Source organism: Cyprinus carpio, chromosome A4 (assembly GCF_018340385.1).
Source record: "Cyprinus carpio isolate SPL01 chromosome A4, ASM1834038v1, whole genome shotgun sequence".
Taxonomy (NCBI): domain Eukaryota; kingdom Metazoa; phylum Chordata; class Actinopteri; order Cypriniformes; family Cyprinidae; genus Cyprinus; species Cyprinus carpio.
The window spans coordinates 24,306,350-24,328,368 of NC_056575.1; the positions used below are offsets into that span (position 1 = coordinate 24,306,350).

The window sequence follows — 22,019 nt, forward strand, 5'->3', positions numbered from 1 at the left end:
GCCTCTCGTTGAGCGAGCTTCCTGCAACAACAGTGACACTCTATCATTAAACTGTATTAAAGCACATTTACAGGCAGGAGGGTTGCTCTTCATTCGGGACCTGCACGTATGATGATTAATCATTACCGGTGGGTCTCCTCCAGAAGCTCTAGTGTGGACAAAATTACAAGTTCTCTGATGAATGTGCTAGGTTTTCGATTAATCAGGAAGAGTTCATTTCACCTAATCCTTCAATGCAACCGTCCTAATAGAGTCAACACTATAACTCAGTTGCTAGATGGCAAGGAAAATATCTGCACTACTATAAATCTCGAGAGATGGGTTTCTTAAAATTGCATGCAAATTCCTCACTGACTATCTTACACTCTACAAAACATAAAAACTAATAATGAACTTGCTGAGGCCCCCAAGAGGGATCAAGATATGACACTGACACTTTGAATTAATTTTAAGCCAAACCAGGCCCTAAACAAAACGAAACTTTCAGTCCACAAACAATTAGATAGTGAATCACACTTAATTACCGCTTGCTGTGAACTGTTTAAATCCAATATGCATGTAAAATAGGAAGTTAATTGAAAAAGTGCTTGACATTTGCACTGCCGAGCAGCAGCAGACAGACTACAAGGCAGGCAGATTTTTTTTTTTTCTTGCAAATGAAACTAAGCTGCAAAAACTCAGAACTGTTAAGACTAGCATCACAACCATTTGCTCATTAACTTGTGACCACTCTCATTTATGTACAAGCACATATTTAGTATTCAGTAACTTATCCATTATCCAGAAAGACATAATGAGGAGGAAATTTCCCCCATATTTATACATTATGCGTAAAGATGCTCTACACCAAGTATGAAGTGACTGATAGTAAATTACATTGGTTCCTGTGATTTATAATTTTCAGGGGTCATCTATTATTTCTAAAGAAGTTGCATAAGATTTACATCTTGCCCAAACCAAAATGCACCTTATTTAAAAGGATTTTTTTGTATGCAAATTTAATGTGAATCTCTATTAATATGATAATGACAGTCTTATACTAGCATTTTATACAGAGAATACAAATAGCCTACTGTTGCTATGGTTACCTTCAATGTGATTTCTATAAATGCACGCTTTGACTGATATATCATTGGTTTTGGTCACTGAAATGTTATCATGTTGTTGAAGTTATATGTAGAATTATGATATGCTTTTATGTGGTATAGACATTATAGCCAATTTAGTGTATACAAAGAGGCACCCACAATAATTTGTTTTGACACATGCAATAACGAGCATCCTGCTAGTAATATAATGCTATAATATACACATGCACAAAATAGATTTTGAGTTTAAGGTATTAATAAATAGAAGTCTTATAGGTGATATCAATATTTCTTTCTATCCCAAAATGAAAATACTTGTAATTTTTAAGATATCTTTCTCAAAGTAGGTAAAAATGTGGGAAACCTGTTTTAATCTATTCTTAATTAGTTTTTTTTTTTTTTTTTTTTCTCTCAATACTGGAATTGGAGCAGATATTATACATTTCCCCTTTAAAGGTACAGTACTAAAACCCTCTAATTTTAATTCTCAAACAAAAACTTGTATGTACAGTAACTGGTACTTGACTTGCATTACACTACCAAAAATATTGTACTAAAACTAACTAGGCACAGTGAGCAAAAATATTTAGCTTCTGTCACTCTAGCACTGGAAGAAATGAAGAATTTTAGTAATGTACACACTCAAGAACACAAGTTTAAAAGCTGTATTAGCTCAGAAGTTACAGCGGTAAGCCAATCAGCCACATGCCCCTAAGAGCCCGCACAACAAATTAAGAGTTTGTCCGCTTGCAGTTATTCGTACAGACAGTGAATCCATTTAGTTTCGGCTGTTGGAAGCACCTGAGGTGGAACGAGACAAAACATTAGGAGCTGATAGTTGCTGCTTTTTAATTTAGCAGCATAATGAATGTAACAAGCATGAAGCACCCGGCTTCCCCTCTGAGTTCTTTGCCATTTCTTTTACTTTTATTTATTCAGTCATTTTCGAAAGACAAGAGGAAAGCGAGGATGAAATATTCTTTGCATTTGTTCCATTCGAAGAGGAGTTAGTGAATATATCCAGGGTAAATTAAAGTTTAAGATCTGTTGCATACAGAACTAGATTTTTTTTTTCATTTTCTGAGGAAAACATGCTTTTCCATGCCAATACTCAAAGACAATATATTAGTGTTTTTCCATTTTAGGTTCCAAAAAATGATTAAGCATCACTGTTTCCAGCATTGATAATAAATCAGAATATTAGAACGAGTTTTGAAGGACACTGAAGACTGTAATAAAGTGTAGTGACTGATAAAAAAATCAGCTTTGCCACCATATGAATAAATTATAAATTAGGTTTAAAACCTCATTATTTTCTGTGGAGACACAAATAAGTTGGGGTGGAAGGGGGGAAAGACAACCAAAAACTACAGGGTGGCAATTACAGAGAACAGACTGCCCAAAGGGCTTGTTGCAATTTTAAATTAAGCGTGAAAAAAGCTCAGAAATAACCGAAGGATCATATAGATATTGTCCGTGTTCATGTCCAGCTAGTGCAGATCACAAGCTATTAATATGCACAACTAATGAAGCCAGTATGAAGGTGTTCATCATATAGAGGGAAGAAGCTATTTTCATGGACAGCATAATATACAGGACCCTTTTAATTAAGCCTCACATTTGCGTATGGTGGACATAATAATTGCACATAACTCCATGTTTTCCGCTTCATGTGTTGTAGAGATAGCAGTGGTCTGCCCTGGAGTCTTGCACTTAGACTTCAGTGGGTACTTGTGCAGTCAACGCTCTTCCAAAGATAGCTGGCGTGCGCACACACATATTAAAGTGCTGCTTTGTGATTCATCTAGCTCCTGTTCTGCCGTAAACTCCATTTAAATCAACCCATTAAAACTCCAAAGTGGAAGATTGATTTCTCCGATTCCTCCTTCCATCCAGGCATAAATACGTTATCAGAGCTCACACCTGACTGCGTCTCAGCGGTTAGAGAAGACTCTATGAACTGGCATGTTAAAGCTTTGAGACACAAGTGAAACTACAAAACTTAATAGCAACAGAGTGCGTTCAAGATGTGTGTGTTATTTAGAGTTGACTCCAATGAAGGTTATGACTGTCTATGTCCTGAAAACAGGTAGCATGGGAGAAAAGAGGTTAAGCTAACTGATGTCGACAAACAAAGTGACGCTCCCACTGGAAGAAGAGTCAAACTCTGTTTGGAAAACATTGTGTGTGTTTGAAACATTGGAAACAGCATTTTAAGGCATCATCTTCAATGCTAAGTCTGCTCCAAATGGCAGACAGTAACATTACTGACATATGTTTGGCTAAAATCTAAGGTTTAACTGCACATATCCTATACAAAGAAGGCTATCCCAGAATGCTTCCAGTAAGTGAGAAAATAAATGTCACTGGGGTCTGGAAAAGTTATGTAGCCTGAGTTTGAGCAATTCGAATCAAGAGTTTGACACAGACATATGGTCAATTAGAAATGTGCATTCATGTTTTTCTTTGTATTGAGATATACACTTACACAAATTTCTCTTGCCTTGGATTTATTTATTTTTTGCTTGCATTCTGGGATGAGGTATTTTAAGGGGGCAGTATAATTACGCTTTTGCTAGGAGATTACCAAAGATGCCTGTGTTATATAGTCATTGCACTTTGATAAGGGACTGCTGAAATAGTTATTTAGGATATTTACAGATAAAAGAGTATATATTTTTGTATTCTACTAGGCATTTGAGACAACGGGGCTCCAAAAAGCGAAACAAAATCCCTTTGATAAATAGAGTAATTTGGTAATCACAGACAAAAGAGGGAAGAGATTCTCGGGCCGTTAGCTGCACCAAAGGCTTTCTCATTACGTGATAAACAAACCCCTAATGAGAGCTCATTTGCTGCATATTGCCCTCACTAAATGGCATCAGGGGTTGACATTTGGCTCTCTGTAACCTGCTGCGGTACTCCGCAGGGAAGACGCGGGCAGCTCATATAGCCAATATTCAACTGCACATGGCTTCACCTCTCTTTCATTCAGATCTTTACCTGTCTCGATGTGATTTTAAGTATGAAAAAACAGAAGTCATTAGTATCGGCAGTACCATGCAGTGAATACGAGGAGCTTAGAGCACCGATAGCAGCAGCCATTATGCCTCCACGCTCACTTACCCAAGCATTAGAGCGTCTCATCAAAACAGACCAATGCCCAATTAAATTTTTTCATTGTTATTTTTTTCCCTCTTTTTTTGCCTCAAAATAACTGTTTTGTTGAGTGCAGAGTCTTAACTGTAGCTTTTAATTCTCAAGTGTAGAACTGGTGCAGTAGACACTATTATTTATTAAGGACACAATATAATACTGAGTACAAACCAAAGAGTGAAAGTTTAGCTAGTTAGCATGGTCCATTTAGCGAATGCTGGCAGATGCTGTAACAACAGTATTATGGGGGCAAAAATGAGCTTTCTCCATTGTGAATACTGTGGATTTTGATAAACTTAATTTTTTTTTTAAGCAACAAATTTAAAATATATCACTGTTTTAAAGTAGATTAGATCAGGGTGTCATTCTCAGCTTAGGTAAACCTATATATTTTTATTTAGTAATGCGAGGCATTTCATGCATGCAACTACTATGAAGTATAAATTATATACCACAAACTACCATAGACTGTGGGGGCAGTCGTGGCCTAACGGTTAGAGTGATGGACTTGCAATCCAAGGGTTGCAAGTTCGAGTCTCGGGCCGGCAGGAATTGTAGGTGGGGGGAGTGTATGTACAGCAAGGCACCAAACCCCCAACTGCTCCCCGGGCGCCACAGCATAAATGGCTGCCCACTGCTCCAGGTGTGTGTTCACAGTGTGTGTGTGTCCACTGCTGTGTGTGTGCACTTTGGATGGGTTAAAAAGCAGAGCACGAATTCCGAGAATGGGTCACCATACTTGGCTGTATGTCATGTCACTTTCACTTTTTTCACTAAGCCATTTGCACCAACATTTTAACGGCAAGGAACATGCTTGAAAGTTGAACGTGCACATAGCCAAGAGAAATTACAATAGCTCAGACACCAAAAAAGGCAGATGTTGTGTGAACCAAATAGCATAAAAATCAAAAACCTTTCAAAAACTACCAGTTCTCATTAAGAGTGGTTTCTGTTTCCCAAACCTACCAACAGGTAAGATGACAACACATCATTATGCACATTATAAGGAGTGCAGGAAAGGTAAAAGTGGGTCAGATTGGTTCATACAGGAGGTTTCCATGAGGGCGCTGTGGTATAGTCCTTTTAACCTTTACTCTGTCCCAGTAAAGATTTCCCCCCTGCTTCAATACTCATTAATTGCCCTCCTGCCAAGAATAGAAGCCATTACTAATGCCCTGAAATACCAGGGGGTCAGACAAAAGTCACAGTGAAACATAAGACACACCCACTCCTCTGACACATTAAAAAACCCGCATGGATATCTACATCATTTAGTTTAAAAGGGATAGTTCACGCAAAAATGTTATATTCTGGTCATTATAATCATCCATTTTCAAGCTTGTAAAACTAATTGACTGACTTTGGTGGAATACAAAAGGAGAATATCCAGACCGTTCCTCTTCATACAAGGAAAGTAAACTCCTAAAATGATCTGATCTTACTTGCATTTGAGAACAGTGGTCCAGCAGCAATGCGTCTCGCCAGGTTTGAAGTCAATAACAATTGGTCTTGAGACAGAACCAATGAAGTTGATTTTATTGATGTTTAACTTGATGAAGTGTTTTGACATTTAACTGTATTTAAAACTGAAGATGAAGATTTTTTTTGGCAAATAATGATAAACAATTGTATGACTTCGGAAGACATTGTATATTCATATGGGACTTATGTTTATGATGCGGTTTGAAGCTCAGTCATCATTGGCAGTATATGAATCACAGTAAACATCTCGTTTTGTGTTTGAATTTTTCTTTTTGGGTGAACAATTCCTTTAAATAAACATTATTTAATGACAGCAAAAATGTATTCTGAATAGTGTTTAATTAAGGATTTATACAATTTCTGATTTCTTTATTTCAAAGAGCCATTAATACTTATGCTCATTAAGAAAGCCGTTGTTAGCAGGCTCATGTTAACATTCAGTCTCTCTCGAAATCCATTCCATACAGTCTTGCTGCATGCAAGATATACATGAAAAAATCACTAAAATTGATCCGCCCATCAATCCATCTCTTTTGAGTTTGCTTTCCCCTGAAAAACTGTTTATAGAACACCCGAGAAAATATGGGACTTTAAGTATTTCTTGAAAGCCTTTCCTAATGAGAAAAAAAAATCCAAAATAAAAAATCCCTTTTTTATGTTTAGAAAGACAAATGAAGGGCTAAATGGAGTGAGAGAAAGAGAAAGCCAGAGGCCATCTTTAAGACACATACTGCGAACTCCTGCAATCCTACTGTTATGAAAGACCAGTGTCCCAAAAGACAAGACTGATTTTCACAGTTTGATATGCTGGGATAGAATCATAACTCACTCTCGTAACTCACTGAATGGAGACTTAATTAATTCTTCACATTGAGTCTTTCCTTCAATCTCAATCTCTCCCGCTGAATCAAAATTATCTTCATAAAAAAAGGATCAAATTCACAGATATTTTCAAACTTAACCTACTGTGGAAGTACACTTGTTTTTAGAGAGCCTTCCATTGCCTCGATTCTATGACAATATGTACATGAATATTTATTTTAGATGTGTTAAAGGTATTTTTTAGGTTACTACTATACTATTCAAATATTTTTGTGTTTATTTGGGCATATGAACCAGCCTAACGGAAACACTGGCTCAACCAACATTTACCAACCATTTTTAAAATAAATTCCATATACTATGCAAGGTTTGGATAAGTGAACCCAAAATTGTGTATTCATTTTCTTGATTAATTTTCTCTAGACAATTTTTGTTGCTTAATATTCATTTTTGAAAGCAACAGGTATATTATGCATTTTATGTTATGTATTATGTATGTTATGTATATTATGTTTCTCCCAACTGTTCATGTTCACTTAACACATAACCAAGGTAAACTGTGTTTACAATGATATTCCCCAAGACAAATTTTCTTTCATTAGCGTCATTAGTTTAGCAAAATGCTAACATCATGAAAACGAATGAGAGTTGAATCATGAGGAGCATATAGGGAGTTGCTACCTACGTAGAGCCTTTTAAATCAGATTTCCTTAGAAGGCATCTGCCCATGCTAGCCAATTATTTTAAAAGCAGACTTCCCTGCTTCTTCCTTTCAAAAAAGGCAAGACGCAGCAAGGAATTGTATGGGAACTGTTTGTCTAGGGCAGCTTGACCTGAACAGATTGCAATGGAGGAATAGGATAGGGTGCAGCAAAGTCATCTTCTTTGTCACAGATCTCCCACAACACCACTATACCTCTAACTGGTCTGGACTGTCAGGACAGTCATGCAGGGCACAATAGGGTATCGCTTATCAACGGTCATGTGTGTGAAAACAAACCAGCAAAAAAGGGAAGGAATATAGCGTGAAACAAAAGGATAAGGAGACAGAATAGGAGAAATAATCTCTCTGCTGACACATGGCACAGACGGGTAAAGATGAAGGCCCGGGGCTGTTGTCTGAATGCCAAACAGCAGCCATGTGCTGCAGAGCTGGTGCAGGGGATAATTCTGAATCACTGGGCACTGTAAACACAATAAATCAACCGCCCCACAACACACTGCTGATACATACCACTGACTTTCTGCATATTCAACACCAACAACACACGCACACACACGCACACGCACACGCACACGCACACGCACACACACACACACACACAGAACAGTCTATCCACTCCACAGAGATGCAAGTTTAAAGAGATAAAAAAAAAAAAAAAAAAGTAGTATTCTGATTCACTCGGATTTCTGCATTGTGAATGCTTTTCAAACCTGTAAAATAGCGTAATTCTGACTCAAGCAGAATATTTGAAAGGCCAAGTCAAAAGTAGGACGTGACTTGATTATTAGGGAACTGATAAGGAACTGACTGGATGGTGGAAAGTGGGTGTTTATATTACTTGAATGAAAGTTTGCACATGTAAACTTTGTAAATCTTCTGGTTTATTTAAAAGAAATGACTCAGAACGATTAATTTACTGATCTGTTTCTGATGGTCACTGGTGGTCAATGACTCGATTCAATCATTGTGGTTTCTGATTTTTCAAAAATGCACCTTGTGTGTTCCACAGAAGAAGAAGAAGAAGAAGAAGAAAAGTGTGAGTCAATGATGACAGAATTCTAAGTTCTGAGTAAATTGTGCAGACTAAGTAACGCTAACTCTAAAAAAGACAGAGACAGTTACATGTTTACTACATGCTTGTAATTTATGATAATCCAGGTAAAATTTGAAAATAAGACAAATGTATTAATAACTGAAGGATCTAAGGATCCTCAAATGCAAACTGTGTGTGCTTCAAGAGAGCAACCATACATTTGTATGTATGTTCATACTTTTTTATTCTTCACTTATTCATTCATTCAATTATAGTCATGTATCATTTAATTGTTTTATTATTACATTTAATCATATAGTCATTTATAATAATAATTTAAGCCATTTATGTACTTGTTTTAGTCATTTATATTACTGTTTTTATATTATTTTTCCATTGTTGTTTAGTTGTGTGGTTTCCAGGGATGGTTGTCTTCATGAATAAGAGACACAGGGGAATGTTTATGGAGATTCAAGGTTTTAGGGATGTTGTTGTGAAGCAGTTTGCTATAACGCTACTTGTATTTGTGTTTGTCAGACAAAGTCTGAGCACTGAAACATCCGTAACTATGATTATTCAATAAACGCTGCTCCTTTTTTAGCATCATTACATCGTCTCCTGCTTCTATTCTTCTCTGGCTTTGCTCAGTCAACTTCTTGGCTGATATAAGACTTTCTGTTAATGCATTTTGGGTATTAGATCATTTTGCTGACTAGTCGTTCTGTTACCAGACAAAACACATATTTTCTGACAGGATCTGATATTTCTGGCGTGGAGGCATGATCTAACATAACTAATAATTAAATAAGCGGTATATACTATATAGCATGTGTTTGATTATTACCCAGTGAGAGATTTTTTTGCATGAGTACACATACAGTATACAGCATACTCATGTAGGGCGGTGAATAGTTGTCTCAGAGGCTGTCAGACCTGTACTTGTGTCCTTAAGACAGATATGTTTATAGCAGTTTGTGAGTTATTTCGGGGAGTGATAACCGCATTTTATGACCAAACTCACAACTGTAAATTTTCAGGACTCTCAACCGCATTCTCGGAAAAACCTGCGCTGCTTGAACGGAACTTGACTTGAAGTGTGAGAGTGGCTATAATGGTTGAGGACAGGATGAGGAAAAGACAAAAATCCAATAACAGAAGTGTGACTTTAGAATATATAAGCAAACTAATATTGTACTTCTAGTGACATAAGGGCCCAAGGGTTCCAAAACTAAATGTACAGTACTAAAGTACTGAGACGATTTTGCGTGAACTATTTCCCAGTACCATTTAAAGGGTTGCATTTGCACCGAGAGTGTGTACTAGGAAGTGATGTAAGCCGGTGGACAGCGACATCATTTGTGCGGAGCTTTCAACAACATTAACAAAGAAGAACAACATTAACAACAGGAGGATGGAGGATGCTGTGATTGGAGCTGTGTTTTTGTTGTGTCTCATGGGTTTCACAATAATGGACATGGAATGTCGATGTGGGTGAGGGCGTTTTCAAATGCGTTTGGCCAATCAACATCTACCTACATCACAGATAGCACCAGTCGTGCTGGTTAGTCCCTGCTCTGGAGTAGGAGCTAATTTTGGTTCTCGAAAAAGGCAGTTCGGTACTAAAACCGCACCCAGTTCCTGCGGTGCGAAAATGCCCAAAAGTGGGTAGTTCCACAATTAGTTCTGGTACTATGAAAAGGTTCCTGCGGTGCAAAAAGCCCTATATCTGCCCTCTCTAAGCCTCCATACTTAAACCCCTTACCTCTCAATTGCATGGAATGAGTGAGTGTGAGAGAGGACAGGAAATAGAAGAGTCTCAAAGGCACGGCACAATGTCACCTTACGGCAGCTGCTGTTGTCATTACACAAATGCAGGCACACTGATCTCTCGACCCCGCATGTTAATGAGGAAGGAGGGGGCTCACGCAAGGACGACACATACTGCAGCTCAGGGACCACACAAAAGGACACAAAAAAACCATCTTACCTGGAAATCCTTTTCCTCTAGTATCTCTTTCCTCCATCGCACCAGGAAGGCAGCGCACACGTACAAATGGAAATGAGAGAATCCTTCAGGCTCTGCCTGTGAACATAAAGATGAGAGTAACAATGAAGTCACGAATAAAGGAGTCATATCGATTTGCATTTTGACATTTGCATTATGACCTCACAATTATGAACTCGTTAACATATGGCCATCTACATTTGCCAACCAGCTTGGTTCAATTAAAAAAAAAAAAAAAAAAAAAAAAAAAAAAACTGACATTAACTGTGCACTGAATAAATTAATATGATATTAATAAGATAACCCAAGGTCTCCCGAAACTGGGTTCAGCCCCAGGGGTTCATGAGGGAATTGCTGAGGATTCATAAGTTGATCCGTTTATTAATCATAAAAATAAATAAATAAATAATAATACAAATTAAAATAAATCAATAAGACAAGTTTTTTTTTTATTATCATTATTTGTAATTTTTGTTGTGTAAAGTTAAGTTACATCAAATATACTCAAATTTGTATTAGTATAGTGGCTGTTTAATTCATTGTTACATGCTTTTGCAGTGTCTTTTCCGTTTCTGTTTAACTGTACAGTACATCGACTGAAATGACCAGTTCACAATTTATATGTACATACATTACAATTACAATTACATAAATAACATAAAACAAATTAATTGATTATATTTTAAAAAAGCGTTGATGAACTGTGGTGGCTTTGGTTGTAAAGAGGCCATTTACATATATAAGTCTTAAAGGTACAGTAGCAAAAACTGAAAATGGTCTTGAAAAACAAAATTTATTAAGCTTTTTTTTGTGCAAGAAACCTTGACTAATATTAAAAGTAGCCTTCAGATGAAACAGTTAAAGTGCTACATAACTGTTCAATGAGATCTCTTTAGGAAAACAGAAAGAAACCAGTGTATCTGAGTTTATATGATAATTTTTATTATTAAGAGATCAAGAAAAATTCCTCTATTTAGTTTGACCTTTCACATCTCTCATTTTTATTTTTCTCACCACTTATCCCATCTCCTCATTTAGGCTTCTTGACACATTTTCTGCTGGTGCCTTAATAAAACAATGAAATTAAAGGGCAGGCTGAAACAAAAAGAGCCTTTACGAGAAGGCCTAGCTGGTATAATAATAGTAACCCTTTATCAAGGCCTTGTGTCTGCTGAATGGAACACAAAGTAGTGTACGCAATCCTTCTCAAGGCACCTTGTACTGTGATAACCCTGTTGAACCAAACCATTCTTCATCTGAATATGAACACATTGTCATAGAAAAAGACCTGCAGTCAAAGCAGGATCTTAAAATAAGTGTTGTCTACACTTGAAAGCAAAATTAATTTAACACAACCACAGCCAATTATGTGCACAAAATCCAACAATGCCACATAATCCAAAACCGATATACAGTATTGACTTTTTTTTTTTTTTTTTTTTTTTGGCTTCTCTCTTTATCCCGTTGTAGCAGCAATGCAAAAAGGGATCATAATTTTAACGGTAAAAGATGGTAAAAACATGTTAAATAGTTAACAGTAAGTTTATGGTAACACTTTAAAATAGGGAACCCATATTTACTATTAACAAAGAATTTTACCTCGATTAAAATAAGCAACTAGTTAAAGAGATAGATGAAATAGTTCCTTAAAGGGATACTCCACCCCAAAATTAATTTTTTTTCATTAATCACTTACCCCATGTCGTTCCAAACTCGTAAAAGCTCAGTTCGTTTTTCGGAACACAATTTAAGATATTTTGGATGAAAACCTGGAGGCTTGAGACTGTCCCATAGACTGCCAAGTAAATAGCAGTGTCAAGGTATTAAAAGGTATAAAAGGTATTAAAGTCGCCGTCAGAATACTCCATCTGCCATCAGACATGCAATCTGGGTTATATCAAGCGACGGGTTTTTTTTTTTTAAGTTATGATTGAATTGTTATTTGCTTTATTTGTTAGTTTATTTCTTTTTTTGTTATTAATACCGTATGCTGTGTATGCTCTTCTGTGTCATCCACGCCACAAGGATGCGCTGTTTCTACATGTATTTAGCTTTGATTTGAAATAAAACAGTGCATCCTTGTGGCGCGGATGGAGTATTCTGAAGACGACTTTCATACCTTTTCTGGACCTTGACACTGCTATTTGCTTGGCAGTCTATGGGACAGTCTCAAGCCTCCGGGTTTTCATCCAAAATATCTTAAATTGTGTTCTGAAGACGAACGGAGTATTTACAGGTTTGGAACGACATGGGGTAAGTGATTAATGACAAAATTTTCATTTTGGGGTGGAGCTTTAATATAAAGTTTTACTTATTATATTTGGTGAATATCTTAATATAAACAAATGTAATGGGACATTTCACAATTTTACAGTACAGTACTGGTAAATGTAATTTTTTTTTTTTTTTTTTTTAATTTAAAGGTATGAATAGGACACGGTTTACTACTTAGGGAAAAAAGTAGTTTGTGTCCTATATCTGATTTCCCCACCTCTATAAAAGAAACTAACTGTGGTTGATCGCTTAACACATCAGTCAGACAGTTACTTCCTCTACATGGGTGGTTCATGCCGGCAATACGTGAGATGCCACCTGAGGAGCGCACATGGTGTAACCACTCCAGCTGTAGGTGCAATGTGCTCCACACACAGGAGGAAGATTATCTACAATACGGACAGGAGGGTCCTAATGAAAATCAATGGGAGCATTTCTTCCAGCAATAAACAGGAAGGACAGGTCTCCTCTTCAAGGTTAAATATGGGCAATAGAAATCTTCCCAATTGTTCCGCGTGTTAGAGCCCTCCCACACAAACAGCACATTATACGGCAAAGGTGGCAGGAAGTGGTTTTGAGACTGCACACGTTACATCAAGTCCAATTACCCCACAGTCACTCTCAGTCACCTTCTCGTCAAAGTGACCACACAAGCGTAAAATGCACTTAATTAGACACTCAACAGACAAGGCCGGGCTGCATCTGCATATGTTCAGCTGTGTGGGGATAAACGCCTGCATTTATAATGCAGAGCCCTGGCTTTCTTCCACGTATTTGTAAAGGGAAGTATAGTCAAAAACACTGTTAATGACATGCACCACTAATTTTATTTTGTTAAAAGAATGAATCCCTGAAAACAGTTGTTTACATAAATACAGAAACAGGTGGGCTAGTGATAAGACGCCATTTTTACATTTTCTGATTTTCTATTGAGCATTTAACACATTTTTAATTCACTCCAGACAGTTTTATTCTGTCATTATTTACTAATTCTCATGTTGTTCAAAATCTAAATGACTTTCATTTTTTCATTAATCACGAAAATTGATGTTGAACAGAATGTCCAAGCTGCACTTTTCTGAAAAATGAACAAACATAGAAGGTAACCAGGGGTTGTCAAAGCACCATATAACTTGTCCATATGATGCTAAAGTCTTTGTTGTTTGTGTTAGGAACAGAATTAAATTTAATCTGTGTCATTCCCGCCCCTAAACAGATGTCAAATACAGTGCTATTTATTTATATAAAAAATATATTATTTGCTAATACTTTTGTTTTTATTTTATTTTAATTTAAGTACTTTTTAGCCAATGCAACATTTCTAATTTTTTTAAGTTTTTATCTAATATTTAGATTTTTTTTCAATTAGTCGCAGTTAACAAAAAAAAAAAAAAAAAAAAAAAAAAAAAAAAAAACACTGCTTAAATATAGTTTGCCCTTTAATTCAAACTCTTTTGCATTCGGTTACAAAACATCACAACCATTTGATGTCACTGATGTCACATCTGGAACTGTGTGTTTTGACGTGCCAAATATGAATTATGTGCATGTTCAAATGAGATTTAAGAGCTACAGCAGAGTGGAGGATCATCAACAAATTTTCATTCTGTTCCTCAAAGCTATTTTATAGCCCTTTTTGGAGTTTGACAGTCCCTTGTTACCATCCATGTTCACTGTATGGAAAAGAGCAGCTTGGATACATTTCTCCTTTGTAATCAACAGAGGAAAGTATATGGGTTTTGAGTGACATGAGAGTGAAAGTGATGACAGCGATTACAAAATATTTTATGATGAAGCAAAATGCAATTAGTGCTTAAGAAGAAGGTACTACCTATATTTAAATATAATCACTATCAGGAAAACAAAAGCTGATATTGGTTCTGAGAAGGCGTATGTGTTTGTGTGTTTTATCAAAGCCTGTGGTCTAGTTTTATATGGGAGTGATGGCTGGGTTAACCTTTAGATGGGCTCTAGTTACTCTTCATTGATCATTTTAATTATTTGTCTGTCTCTCCTTTGGGGGGCGAATGGTTGATGATGGGTCTTAATTAATGGGGGAATAGACACAGTGGTCCATTCTGGAACGTTCTGACGCAAGACCTGGTGGCACACTTCAGGTGGGATAAGTTTGAAATGAGGACAAACTCAATGTACGTAGTCTACGATTACCTGTTCCGAGAATTTTTACACTTTAGTTTACTACGTTATAGCTGATGGATTATAACAAAATAAACATGTACAGACACACAAATCAAATCATTTTTATGCTTCACACATCATGCAGTGTGAGTGGTGCTTGGCTGTGCAAAAGTCGCTCCAACAATACTTTTGACAAAAAACATTCTTTAAATTTAGTACAATTCATTATTTCATAATCGTGATCGGTCAATTCTACTCTGACTAAAACCCAATTTCAGTTGATAAAAATAAAATTTGATGAGAAGTACAAAATGAAATTTAAATAAAATTAAATAAATATTTTATACATTAATAAATGTAGAACTTAACACAAAATTTAAAACTGTTCTTGAGAAAACTCAACCATCTGTTAAAAAAAACATTAAAATGACTAAACTACTGTAATCTAAGGGTGTGAATTCTTATTGTTTTAGTAATTTATGCATATTGACAATACATTTTGTGTATTCAAAATAAATATTGATATGAATTGAAACTTGTAAGTTTATATATGCATTCACATCTGTTGATTTTTTGAGGTGCTTTTTTTTGATGTGCTATATTTCACTATTATTATTTATTACTATATAACTTTATTATTATATAAATAAAATTGTTTAAATATCATCAGGAGACACTTTTCAGCTAGTCTTCAACATAAGAAGAAAAGGAAATCTGATCCAATGTATAGAACATCTTCCATCAACACATTCCATAACTTGAAGTACATTAATGTTTGCAGCACATGACATATTCCATTTGTCCAAACCCTTAGTGAGCACTACTAATTACATTATGGGAGCAAATGCAAACCTTTACAAACCATTCTTGACAAGCATGTTCACAACGGTAGTCGTTCAAAGCAGAACCTCGTAACGTCTTGATGGATTTTCATGTAAATACAAGTGTAAGCTTACAGCCATAACATGAAATCTTCTGGGGCACAGATCTGAGGTACATCATCATGATAAACAGCAATGTAGCAGTTAGAGTGCTTTGGCAGAATCTTGATGACAAGCACTGGAGATCATTGGTTAGCGAAAAGCCTGCAGTCAGTTTATACTTCCATCTCCAAGATCCTTAGAGAGTCGGTTCTAATATTAAGCATGCTACTTGTTCATGCAAACACACTCTAGATTTACCAATAAGTCTGTTGAGATGGAGTAGATCTGACATCAAACAGCTCACAACATTCATATCTACCCATCCTTCAGCCCCAAGCAAGAAAAGAGATAGAGCGTGCAGACGAAATGGAGTCGGTCGCTCTGAGTTATGTTCAGGGGGATGATTGCCTATTGGTGTAACCTACCGGCCTTAATCAGAGCAGCAGGGAAGATGACTGTCTGAGGGCATCAAGCTGTGACACGCACACTACTACTGTGTTTTATCACTTTATTAAACCTCTCTCTACCTGTGAGATGTAAGACTCTTGCGGTCACAGTTGGGGGACGGGAAAGAAAAAAAATCACCAACTGTCTAGGAGCATGTGTAGAGCCAAATGCCAAAGAGAGACCTCTATAATTTGGGAGGATGTGTATATCTTTCAGTGGAACATAAAAAAGCAACAAACATGACACTTATGATGAGTCATGACCCGGTGTTGATCTAAGTGGAAGAGTGAAAGAATTCAGACAGCGACAGCAGTTTAAATGTGAACGATTGTGCAAATGTTCACGTCTTAGCCAGTGTCATGTCAGATCCAATCCACTGTCAAAATATCACCACTCTTGGACTTCTCAGGGGAACTGCTTGTAAAGTTGTGTTATCCCGTTCATGTAAACATTAGGTATATTATTAATGTATGGTATTTAATATACACTATTGTTCAAAGGTTTGGGGTCAGCAATATTATTTTTAAATGAAAAATAAATAGTTTTATTCAGCAAGATTGCATTACATTGATTGAAAATGACAAAAAATAAATAAAATAAATAAATACATTGACAATGTTACCAAAGATTTCTACTTCAAATAAATGTTGTTCTTCTTTCAAGCCATCAAGCAATGCAAATAAATAAATCTAAGTACCAGTTCCCACAAGATAGACTTTATTTTTCCAACAAGTTAGACTAGTACCAGTTCCCACAAGATAGATTTTTTTTTTTTAAATTGTTAAACCCAGATCCCAAACTTTTGATCACAGGGTAAGTTGTTAGAACTTTTTCAATGTATATACCATAGCACCATTTTACATTCTTCAAAGGGTTAATGTATAATACTGTGTATGATAACATATGTAATATAATTTGTTCTGATAATGCAAATGAATGAATAAATAAATAAACTGTTTTTTCTGTTGTGATGCCCAATAATACTACTACTATTTGTTGCTCCAGTTATATAATCTAATATGTATACTCTATATACAACTCAATATAAGATTATGAGACTGATCTCTCATCAGTCTCAGCCTCTGTCTGATCCAGCAGGTCAGTGCAGTTCTGAGCTCTTTGCTCTTCATCAACCAAAAGTGTCCTTCCGATTTAAGTTACACAGAGTTCTGGCCTTTGCTGTCGGGCGAACCTATACACAGTCCACAAGGACCTAAAAAGTTTGGACTATTTTTAACTTGACTTCTGACAACACAAATGCGAAACCTAAGATGACAGGGCTATCTATAGCCAGGAAGAGAGGGCGATGTACTTAGAGACGGCAAGAGAAAGTAAGAGTGAACACAGACAAATAACTACATCTCACCATAGGTTTAATACTTTAATACTCATGTACCTAGTTCCCAAAGGAACTGAAGCTTTCAAGCTTCAAAAAGGCATCAAAGCACCATAAAGGTATCATTAAAGTGTAATTTGACTTCTGAAGCCAAATACGTTCCACATGCAGCCATAAGTTTTGTGTGAAGTTGCTATTAATGGATAACCTTCACCCTTCAGCAAGCCGTCAAATGGGACATTGATGCCCATTTTCCACAAGCTGGTATGATTCTTTAGGGTATTTATTTCATTTCTGTAACAGAAATTTCTGTTTCGGCGTATGTCTCTTTAAATTATGATGAGCTACTGCTCACCCCAACCCTTGTTTCCGTGGGGTCGACACAAGACACATATGAATTGCTGCCTTGGCCTTCGTATACGGCTCGCAGGTGGTCTTATTCAAAATAGCTATACGTAGAAACCGGCTGCAAATTGAAACAGCTCACACAGTTTCAGACTCAGACAGCCCATAATGAACTGGCTACGTGTTTTCTTTTTAGCTTTTCTGAGCTGACAGACATGGCAGAAACCTAGCTAAATGTAAAATATGCTAAAAAAGTGAACATTTCATCCGATGTCCCCTTTAACTGCTGAGACCACATCAAGTCAGTGAGTTAAGTCAGCTGAAAACTGGATCAACAGATCTGATTTGAAAGAATTAGTTTGAGAATCTCTACTTCTCATATGAATGGCCCAAAGATGTCAAGGTTTTCAGTGAATAATGACTTAATAAAATGGTTTTAAAATACTTATATAGTAAGTGATACTAATATTGATTTTTACATTAATTTCACTGCTTAATTTTATTGCCATTTGCACAAGTACATTACAGTACAGGTACATTGGAATTCTTGTGGGTTTCTCAAAGTCAGCTTTATAGAAAAAAAATAATTATATTGAATAATAAAAAAAAGCAGGTTGAATGATTAATATTTAATATTTTATATTTATATAGAGTCATATTTGTATGTGTTAGTGTTATTTTGTTTTTATGTTTACCTTTTTTGCTGTAATGGAAAAAGAACAACCAGTACAACTCTTTAAAGTTCTCCTTTTGTGTTCCAACTTCTAAATTAAATAGAGGTTTGGAACAACATAAGGTAGAGTAAATTATGACAAATCTTTTATTTTTGTGAGAAGTAATCCTAAAAGAAATAAGGAATATAAGACTAGTCTGAGAGCTAACAAGTCTCATTCGATTATGAAGTTAATTTGTCCAGAGCCATTCACTGAAGTCAGCTTCAGCTCAACTGGGGTGAGGTTTTTTTGGCTTTTGATTGAGTGCAGGGCACCCAGTGAGCTGTTGCTCTGTAAGTGATTGAGCAGGAACTATGAAGGAGCTAGCAGTGGAGATTTAGAGTAAGAAGTGATGAAATATTGATGTTCGAGGAGCTGGGCCGGTGACCTGGACCTTGCCTTCTGGGTACAGCCTTTTCTGTGTCAGAAAACATAGGGCAATAATTAGGGGTACCCCATGGGACAGGTAAAGGGATTCAAGTCACTGGTCCAAATCCCTTTAAGGAAGCTTCTTTCCAATGTGCCTTATGGCGAGGTTTTAGATCAGGACTCGACACGGACAAGGAGTAAGAAGAATGGAACTGCAGCTTGGTGCACAGATGTATACAATATATACATGCAGGGCTGAACCTATGAACAGCACATGTTGGAAAGGAAAGGCTTGGCTGCAAATTTCAGATCTGGAAAGATTTCATTGGTATTCAAGTCTTTAGAAATATGCAGAAGAGCATAGCTGAAATTGGCTAAAGCTAGTGTTTCTTTCCATGGGGAGATACTGCAGATGCGCCTGTCCTAGCAGAAGCAATCTTCTAGCTCATTACATAGGCAAAATGCTTGAGCTGGGGGAGTTTTGTTAAACTGTACAGGGCTAACAAGCACCCGTGAACAGCAGGAATGCATCAACCATTGCGAGTGTTCATCTGCTAATTCGCAGCACACCAACAAACCGTTGTGAAGTCCCCCTGGCTCTGTAACGGAGAAATCTGCACTAGATGGTGCAAGTCCGCCAATGTCTCTGCTCAATCACCAACCGAGTGAGCCAGGGACACCACACTCTTTAGTGAAGACGCTATCACGTTTCACACATGATAACTCATTTTTTCAAACAGTCCTTGGACAGAAATGTTTCAGCCGAGGCCTGAACACAACTGAGAATGTGGACCAAGAAGATGAATCCCAGAGAAAAATCCCAGAGCTCCCCCTAAAGGCAGACCGCATAACAGGTTATGAAATGATGAGGTTTTGTCGGCAATATCAAACACCCATCCTAGGGGGCATCTCATCAAAGTCAGCGCCCAGATGTGTGGCGAGAAGTTAGAGGTGTGAGCACACAACATTAAAAGAGACTCCTTGCTTGCCTTGGGCTTCTAATAAGCCCCCCCGCTGAGAAACCCAACAAATGCACCGGAGTGCTGAGCATGTGATGTGGTTGTACAGTAAAGAGCATAAGACCTTGCTGTAGGCAATGTAGACATCCACGCACACATTTATTCTTTAGTCCACTGACTTCTATTGACTGTGATGGGTCATGAAACATCCCTGTTCACTTTCAGCTGTGCGTGGTAGCTTAATAATTGAAGGCTATGCTATTGATGCATTTTGGTGGGAAGGAAACTACAAAACCACCTGCTGGGTAACAAGCTGCATCATGACAGAGCAAGGTTTCAAACATTAAATCAGCACTTACTGTTGGAAATGTGAGGCTGCTTTAGGATTCACTCAAGGGAAGTTAACAGGGAACTGAACACTCAGAATGCTCATAGTATTATGTGTTAGTGTTATGAATGTGTTTGCATCCCCACTAAGGAATAATATAGCCAAAGACAAGGGTAACTGTAGCAAGGACGGGAAGAAGCACAATAACTTCTGTATGCCTACGCTATAAATGTTCAAACATATGGCAGATGGCTGTGATCCAACACATCCGATAGGTCAAAGGACCACAGAGGGACCATTACTGTTTTCAGGTTCAAGTAGACTAAGGCATACTGAAAGAGTAACTGGACTGAGGGGAGGACACCCCAGGCACTGCGCATGATACTGCCACAATATAAAAATAATGCAACTTTGCTTCAGTAGTGAGATCGTATCAGTACGATAGTAAAACTACTTTGGTTCGATATGTTTGATATGTCTACAGAGACTTGCTATCCCAAAACGTAGTAAAACAACACACAGTCTAATTCTGACATGGCTGGCTGTGTTCGTAAACAGTAAATAAACAAATATGGAAACAAAATGGCCAGACATGTAAGCAGTGTAAATATAAATAAATAAATATGGAAACACAATGGCCAGGAATGTAAGCAGTGTATATAGTGGTCTAGTTTTTTTATTTCTTTATGATTTTGTAATTTTATTTTATTTACTGAAAATTCTAATATTTTAATGTTTTTAACTTTTCCCACATAGTACATTGCCATCTATACTGCAGATTTTCACAGAATTGTAACACCTGTCACTAAGAAAATTCTAGATATCCTCTGCCACTGCATGATTGCTTATGGTTTTAGAAAAAAACTACATCATCTGACCACAGGTTTTATACTTTTTCATGCACCTAGTTCCCATAGGAACTAAAGCTTTTAAGCTTCAAAGAGGACGTCAAAGCACAATAAAAAGTATCATTAAAGTGTCCTATGATGACAGTTTTGTATGAGAAATCAAAAGTTGCTATTAATGGATAATTTTTCCCCTTCAGCTAGCTGTTAACTGCTGTGACCAGATCAAGTCAGTAAGCTGAACTCACTTGAGAACTGGATCAACCGATCTGACTTTAAAGAATGATTAGTTTAAGATTCTGTACTTCTCTCGTGAACGGGCCAAAGAGAGATGAGACGGATGTGAAGGTTTTCAATGAATAATGACTTAATTGAATAGGTTTAAAATACTTTGAATATAGTGCACAAGTCATGGACAGTATAAAATATTTTAATGCTTTGCATGGTCCTTTTTTGCTGTAATGGAACAGAGCATCCAGTACATTAAATAGAATTTTGGAACAGCATGAGGATGAGTAAATGATGAGAGAGTACAAATATATGCATTACATACAGAATATGCCCTCTGTTAGCTTAGCCACATTTTAACCCTCTGAGGTCTAGGGGGTTTTGGGGGCCTGGAGAAGTTTTGACATGCCCTGACTTTCTTTTGCTTCTAAACATATACATGGCTAAAGTCTGAAAACACTGTATTCAGTACAATCTGGGCTACAATAATATGTAAATAACATGTATGTACATGATTGTGTTTTTTGAGAAAACACGTTTTTATGCGTGGTTAGTGAAAAAAACTAAAATTTTGAAGTCAGTGAAATAAGGTCATAAAACAAATACATTTGTTCACAAGACCAGTCAAACCTGGAGCTTGTAGCCTAGAATTTTTGCTTCCAAAATGATGTGAAAATCATCTTGTTTACTCACTCACAGAATACAATAGATTGATTAAATTTTTCTAAGACACTTTTTGTTTCTAAAGGGCATATGTGAGTAGGTGTGATAGCCCGTCAATATTTGTGTGATTCACACCTGAG

The 22,019-nt window shown here is 36.8% G+C and overlaps 1 protein-coding gene across 2 annotated transcripts in view; it reads right to left on the minus strand.

Moving 5' to 3' along the window:
• Positions 1-22,019, minus strand: part of tbc1d22a (TBC1 domain family, member 22a) — a 131,804-nt gene that overhangs the window by 9,270 nt on the left and 100,515 nt on the right. For both annotated transcript variants that reach the window (XM_042744686.1, XM_042744678.1), the window contains exon 12: positions 10,293-10,388. In XM_042744686.1, coding sequence (XP_042600620.1) covers positions 10,293-10,388 — 96 coding nt within the window. The remainder of the gene's footprint in view (positions 1-10,292; positions 10,389-22,019) is intronic.